Raw genomic sequence first — 8,461 nt, forward strand, 5'->3', positions numbered from 1 at the left:
ATAATAGAGACAGTGTTTTTACTTCTGTTCAAACTTTTTCTAGAAAGTCTTCTTAATTTCACAATCATTATCGTCTATGGAGCCATGTGCATAAACAAAGTTGATGAAAAAGAATTCTGTCCATACAGATTGCAGTAATCCTTTAATTGATTAAGATAATTGTAAATACCGAATGTAACAAGCTATGACTAACCGCAAATTCGATTCTGCATTCTTGCTTAGTGACATGACATATAGAGTGTATATCGCCATTTGATCATTTTAAATAGTTTTCTACCCTACACTACATATTCAGGAGAGAGAAAATCTTCGATTTCAAATTTTATAGATGCATATTCGTCAATCACAATTCTCATAACCATTTAGAGTCTTTATTATGTTTTCATTAGAAACAGAATTGGTTTTCTACACACCGGTGATTGTAGCTAACTACCGGGAGCCATGTGGAAACAGTGTTTCAAATTGCTGTGCGCACTGACAAGAACCATAGTAGCACTTACTGTTTTGTATAATATAAAAAAAACCATAATGAGTTTTCTTTTTAAAAATGAAGTTATAATATAAAGTACTAACTTTCCCAATCAATGTAAATTTATACCGCAAGCACAAATTACAATTATCTGATCTCAATTAACGATAAGTGTACAATTACATTTAAGTGTTTACACTATAGCAGATTAACTATTATTAACTATAATAATGAAACTGCATTATTACAAATTTATTAAAAATTAAAACAAGAAACGGTTACAAAAATATTCTATGGCCTTTTCATTTTCTACACAAAGCTATACTTGAATCAATCTAAATAAAATCGTAAGTCAAGAGCAGTTTTAAATTAATTGAAATGAAAAATGAAATAAATACAAAATGATGCCATTTGAACATCTTAAAAAGTAAAGGCTTTGAAGCCAATTAAAATGACCAATAAATACTCGATCTATGTAAATTTAATTTAGATGCTTGAAGATTTTGACAACCTTAAGGCACTTTTGAAGTTTCACTTAATCTTTGGTACTATAAAAGTTCATATTCCAAATGTACGAGAAGCTTATGGAAACCCTTATTCGATATAGCAAAACTGAATGGTTGCCTTTAGTTTAATCAAGTTTATAAATTGGCACAATAAAAATGTAATATTTAAAAAACAAAATAAAAAATATTTTAATGGAATTTCAAAAAAATATTCAAATTCAGATATCATTCATATCTAGGCTGATTTCTTACATTTAAGATGTTTATGTTTATACAGAAAAAAAAATCGCATTAATTTTTACTTAAATTCTTACTTAAATTTTAAGCAGTTTTGCGAAACTTCATTCTTTTCACATTTAATTTTTCATATTTTTACAGACTCAGTTTGTTATTTGAATTTATACAGCCTGCTTCATTTTGTAATAAAAAACTCGTCAAATGTTAATATGTCCTGCTAGCATGCTTGCAGTTTCTAATGGATTTTCCAGTTACTGAGATACTTAAATTCAGGGAATGTAATATATTTTGGTTTAATGTCATTTTAATGATACAGTTTCTTGACAAAGGAAATAACAAAGCTTCAATAGTGTTTATTTTTAGATATTCTCGTAAAAATTTTATGCTCCATCATTTCTATTAATTCCCTAAATCACACTCATACATAAAATATTGCTTTAAGTTTACTGAAATTCTGTATAAGTAAGAACTCTTCTAGTAATGTTCAAAATAGAAAATAATATTAATAAGTTACATATGATTTAACAATAAAATACAATTATAAAAACTGCTAAATGGATCAAAAATGTGAGATTTAAATTTTTTGACAATTTTTGATTATATATATAAATATACATATATATATATATATCACATGTTGGTTACATTTACTTAATTGACAATCATATAACAAAAGGTTATAGTACAAATATAAGCGCAATAATCACATAAATTTCTTTGAATCGTCACAATACAAGAGCAAGACACCAACTCAACAAACCTACACCGAAGCACCAGACTTGACTGACCATAGTAAATGCATTACTGCCTGTGAACCAAATTAGTTCGAATATCCTTCATGGCAAAACTCGTCATGTGTTACACAACTACATATATGAAACTTTTTCGTGAACAATACTATATAACTCATAGACTACGGTCTCCAGTAAAAATGGGTTCAGTAGTATAAATTGTTGCCGTTACAGTCAACTCCATAAAAAAGACTTTAAACTGTCTTACGGATTATACCTACTTACACTATAATTTCCAAAACAAGCCTACCTGGTTAAATATCGATTTATGTTATCAACAATTCTCAGTTCTTACGGACAAGAACTAACGTACACGAAACATAAATTCATGTGCCATATTTTACGGTAAAAGCATAGTTCTCAATTTCTCATTATATCACTATTAAAAAAATTAGACAAAAATATAACAAGAAAAACGTAACATATATAGGTATAACATATATAGTAGCAAAATATAATAAAGACTATTGTAGTACAGCAAATTATTAATTTACTAACTATCTATTCATAATATTAATCCATTTATTTGTATTGGAAATTTTGTAATTTGTAACAAGAATTCCACGTAAAAAAACATAAAATTGATATTTTTAAAATATTTATTATTTACTTAATAAATATTTTCAAATTAATTGTATTATTTATTTTTTAGGTCTGAAGTAAAAATTTATTCGATATGATATATGCCGCTAATGAAATATCTGGTTGTATCTCGTTATCATTTTCATTAGGAAACTTTTTTTGTACAATAGATCTTCTATCTTTCGTTATTATATAAGGCTGGAAACTTACTCAAAAATATTATATAAATAATAAATAATTTATGAGTGTGTGTGATGTATCTACTGCTGGACTGAAAATAAATTAATGAAAAATAAATATATCTACCATATTTTCTCCAGTTTCTAATGTGAAAGCACATAAATGAAGTTTTAATTCTTATAATATCTGTTTATTTAAGTTGGAAAATTCAATTCATGAATAAATCATCTACAAAACTTATAAATTCAATTTAATTTTAATACCAAAAAAATTCACAATGGAGAAATATATATAAAATATATAATCCGCATTGTTGAATTTTCGATTCATATCATAGCTCAATACCCCAATTACATCGGTCCATTCAACTTTGTCCAGAACTTCTCAGTTTGACAATCTAATAAATATGTTTTCTTAGTTTATGAACGAGTATTAGGATAATTCAATAATATTACATTACTACTTAATTTTCAAATGTTTGAAATATCTTCCCAATTACCTTATGCAAATAAAATATTAATCATTTTTTAAATAAAAAACAGAAGAAATTTGCTTAAGCATTCACATCTATTAATATATTATGAAATTTATATACATTGAACAATTACAATTACCAAAATATCTTATATCATATTATTACTATGTACAAATTAACAGTTTCTTTATGAAATAAATAAATTAAAAAATTATTTCCTTGAATTATATTACATTGGAAGTCTCCCATTGTTGGAGATTGCACCCACACTCAGCAGAAAGTGTTTGTTGAACTTGAAATTGATGTTGTACTGCAATTCGGTCTTCAGTTGGAAGCTGGGGGTGAAAGTTGTTTCAAGCTTGTTGTTTTTGTAGTACAGCTTCTTGTACAAAGTGAACTTCATTTTGAGTCGGAAAATACACAGCGTTTAAGGATGTCGGTATGAGTAACCACCACCGCAATGTAAAGTTGCTCTTGAATCATATAACGTTGAATTATTATTCCGACGTAAGCGGCCAGTGGTTTCCCCAATAGTTACGTCTTCCGCTGATGGATCTATTGCCCAATAGTGACCGCGTCCTGGATCATCCAACGCCCGAGGTATTCGCACAAAATATTTATTCAAGCTTAGATTGTGCCGAATGCAATTCTGCCACTTGTTTCTGTTATTTTGATAGTACGGAAAGTTATTAGCTATCCACTCACATATCCCGCCCAATGTTAAACGTTTATCAGGACTGCTACGTATGGCCATAACAATCAGTGAACTGTATGTATACGCTGGTTTCTCATTAGTGAATGTAGATTCATCCGATAATGTTTCATCTGAAGAAGTAATATCACATGAACTTATGGCCCATTCTTCCGTCGAAGTATTACTCTCTATCTCCAAAGAGGACTTTGTGTCTGATAATATAGAACGAATTGAAAAGTTAGATTCGAATACTTCAGCCATTATTTAATTTCTATTCAAATTATTGTTAATGAAAATGTAAATAGTCGTATCAGATTTGGAGCTCTTTACGTATCTCACGTTGAGTTGTGATTGATAAAGTCTGAGGTGTTGTGTCACTCTTTTACACTTTTAAAAAGTCATGCGAGAGGAATGTATAAATATTTTCTATTAAGGTTGTAAATACGAAATACCAAATACTCTATATCAATGCTATATATATTACAAGAACAAATACTAGTTAAGAATATTTAATACATGGGCGTAACTACGTTTAAGTCCATAAGTACCTACTACCCATCGAAAAGAAGAGAGTTAGAAGTTAAGAAAAAAATAATACAGATATCAATAATCATCCATTCATTAATGGAATGTTGTCTACTAAGCCAGATCCATTGTTTTTGATGGTTTATTGCCGGCTTAAGTTTCATGTTCTTGAAAAATTTCTTTTCGTTTAATCATACCTGCACATATGATGCGTTTGCTAAAATTTATCATTTTATTTTTGAGTTGCGCGTTAAGCCGTTCATTAGAATTTGCTCTTGTTTCTTTTCTTCACTAACCCCCTAATTCAACTTAAAGAGTTATGAATACAATTACTCAGCAAATGTCACGAAAATCTGAATGAAACTTTAAAAATTTATTATATTATTTCTGTTATTTGTTATTGTAGTGGTGCAAATTATATTCCTAAGTATCGGTGTTATAGTTAAAGATTATTTACAAATATTTCAATATTTCAAGGATAAAATGTTCTAAATCCGTTTTTTACAAAAACAAAATTTTACAAATATTGATATACTATCTAAACACAGAAATATAAAGATTTTTAAATTTTATTGATTTATCATCAATTAAAAAGATTACTAGAACAGATTAAACTTAAATGGCCTAAAACAAACTAGTCTCAAGACTTATTTTGTATTTTACTAAAATTTACTTAAAAATTATTACTTCAACCTAAAATATATATAATATTTTTGCACAATTCTTTCTATATGTTGTACCTTGTCATGTTTTTAGAGACCAGGTCCAACGAATCCACAACGACATTTCTTAAGATTCACACTTGTTGTTTGGTACTTCCCACCTACTAAAAATATTTCGAATCATATAATATATTGTAATAAGCACTTTTATGATATCGAAATATGTATATCAATGGACGACAATACCAAGTCAAAACTGAAACACGGACTTTGCTTCGTTTCAACACATAAAGTCTCTGACACAAAAAATTTTCTATAACATATATTGTAGTACAGTATAATACAGAATAGTGTAGTATTGTAAATTATTATTTTATTATTTAATTGATCTATTTAGTGACTATCTATTCATAATATTAATCCATTTATTTGTATTGGAAATTTTGTAATTTTTAACAAGAATTCCACGTAAAAAAACATAAAATTGATTTTTTTAAAATATTTATTATTTACTTAATAAATATTTTCAAATTAATTGTATTATTTATTTTTTAGGTCTGAAGTAAAAATTTATTCGATATAGTGTATGCCGCTAATGAAAGTATCTGGTTGTATCTCGTTATCATTTTCATTAGGAAACTTTTTTTGTGCAATAGATCTTCGAGGATTGCTATTTTGACGCGATGAAGGAGCTTAGTAGATATGATGATCTAGAGAGCGATGCCGGCGGTAGTGAATATCGAAGCCAAAAGCAATCCACAACGTTTCAGCGTCTGATACTTGAGGTACGGCTGAAAGCGGCCAAATGTATTTGGCTCGCTATATAAATATGTATTGACGGAAAACAATAAACCCTTCAGAAGGCAACGGGAAACCACTGAAGTACATATCCCAGCATATCATGTAACAATGGAAGTACAACCACAATCAAGGCCCTCAGTCTCCGGCAATACGAGGGTGCTAAGAATCCCCGAAGATAAAACTAAACAAACTTTAAACATTGGAACATGGAATATTTGAAGCTTGTATGAAGCAGAAAAATTAGCTAACACGATTTTAGAAATGAAGAAATACAATATTGATATACTCGTCGTAAGCGAAACATGGTGGCCCGACTGCGGAAAATTCTTTTCTCAAAACAAAAAGGTTTATTACTCTGGCAACCAAAACAAACATCATCGTAATGGAGTAGGCATACTAATGAAAAGGGATATTGCAAAATTTGTCACTGGATTCATTCCCAAATCCGATAGGGCTTTGGGGAATGAAACCACTTAATATAAATATTATTCAAGTATATGCACCAACTGCTGACAAAAGTGACGACGAAATAGTATCTTTTTATGCTGAATTAAATGAACTTATGCGACTGACCAAATCACATGAAATAAACATTATTCAAGGTTTGTAACGGCCAAATTTTGTCAACCAAAAATTTGATCGTTACAACGCCGTGGGTATAGCTGCTTACAAAACTCACCGTAATCCTCTGCCACCAACAACGTAACTTTTGCATTTGACCAATCTTGAAATTGTATGGAAATTATTGGTTAGTGCGTAAACAATTTTTGAATAAAACAATAAGACACATACCTTGAGCTATCGTTGGGTGTTATTTTTTGCTAGAACTTTATTTAAAAAAATAAAATAATTTTCTAACTAACAGAATGAAATACACACGTTCACTGGCACAACACATTGCTAAAAAACAAACGAGATCAAAACAAAGTAATGATAAAGAGACCTGTCAAACGAAGAAAGCTTTGTGGAGAAAAGGTGTAGAAGTGGATCGCAACTCAGACAAAAACCACTTGCAATAGGTACTCAAAGAAATGCAAATTCGCCGCGAAACTAGACTTTCGCTCAGTGCGGTACAGAAAAGGAGCTTTAATGTTGGGTCAACAAACTTTAACGTTTTTGCAGCTGACACCGTTGACCATGTCTTGTTCATGGTTAAAAAGAGCGTTCACCAAGAAGAAGGTCTCTTGTTTTTGTTCAACCGTGAAAGAAAGACTCCTGGTTCTGGCTTCAGCAGCAGCTAAATTTCTGTGACTAAGACGGCGGTGTCAATAGTGAAATTTTAGTAGTTTCTCAAACATAGTGAAAAATTTTGTACATAAAGATTATATATATATGATAATATCGAAATTTCAAAATTTGTATTTTTAAATTGTGAACACTTAAAAATTGAATTTTATAATCGAATTTAAAACACAGTTCAGGTGCTTGTTTCGGTTCAGGTGTTAAGAGCAATCAAAAGTGACTGGGTCCCACCAAATAAATTTCTTGTGTGGACCTTGGCAATGGCTGAGTTCAATCCCAGTTTTATAAGAACCACAAGAAAGGTTCATTACAGAAGTTCATGGAGTTGTGGGCCAGTATGGACTAAGTGAAAGAAATGATGGAGGAGGTCGACTAATACAAATCTGTCAAGAATATAAATTAAAGATTTCAAATACTATGTTCAATCTACCACCTCGTAGACTATATATCCTTATAACATTATCAGAAATCAAATAGACTTCATCCTAATTAATGATCGTTTTTGCTCTTCAGTTAAGAAAGTTACAACTTACCCGGGGGCAGATGTACCATCTAATCATAATATTCTAATGGCGAAAATTTGCATAAGATTAGCATCAAATCGCAAAAAGAAACCAAGCCTTAAACTCAACTTAGAAAAACTACGAAATGATGACATAAAATGTTCATTAAAAAATAAAATAAATCATAGCATTAGTAGTATTGATTCTAGGAACCCAAATAATATTTGGGAGCAACTCAAGACAACGATTATATCTTCATCGAAAGAAATTCTTGGATCATATAGGAAAGAAATAAAAATCATTGGATGACCGAAGATATAGTGAAATTGATAAATTAACATCATCAGTATAAAAATACACAACAATATCTATATTGGCAATTAAACAGAGACATCAGAAGTAAGATCCGTACAGCAAAAACAGTTTGGGTAAATAATGAACGCCAAGAAATGGAACGATTGCAATCACTACATGATGACTTCAATTTACACAAAAAACTGAAACAGACTGCAGGAGTTTATCGAAAAAAACTCTCCTTCATTTCTCATTAGTGATGATAATGAAATAGTTTTTGACATAAATGAAAAGAAAAGAATTTGGAAAACATATATTGAAAACGTTTTTCTGATAGCAGTAGACTAAATAATGATATTTATTTTACAAATATGTCAACTGGAATGTACATAATTAAAGACGAAGTCAAGAAAGCTATACAATCGATGAAAAACAATAAGGCAAATGGCCCACACGAGATTCCATCTGAAATTTTGAAATTAATTGATGAAGAAAATACT

General features: G+C 29.7%; 1 protein-coding gene across 1 annotated transcript; it reads right to left on the bottom strand.

Moving 5' to 3' along the window:
• Window positions 1-3,667: 3,667 nt before the first annotated feature.
• Window positions 3,668-4,195, bottom strand: LOC119667585 (fork head domain transcription factor slp1-like). The gene has a single exon (XM_038076889.1). The coding sequence runs from the start codon at window positions 4,193-4,195 to the stop codon at window positions 3,668-3,670; it is 528 nt and encodes a 175-aa protein (XP_037932817.1).
• Window positions 4,196-8,461: the final 4,266 nt, after the last annotated feature.

Source organism: Teleopsis dalmanni, chromosome 1 (genome assembly GCF_002237135.1).
Source record: "Teleopsis dalmanni isolate 2A chromosome 1, ASM223713v2, whole genome shotgun sequence".
Taxonomy (NCBI): domain Eukaryota; kingdom Metazoa; phylum Arthropoda; class Insecta; order Diptera; family Diopsidae; genus Teleopsis; species Teleopsis dalmanni.

What these genes read in the sequence shown, in the direction of transcription:
- LOC119667585 (XM_038076889.1), bottom strand. Translation starts at nt 4,195, where the DNA reads ATGGCTGAAGTATTCGAATCTAACTTTTCAATTCGTTCTATATTATCA.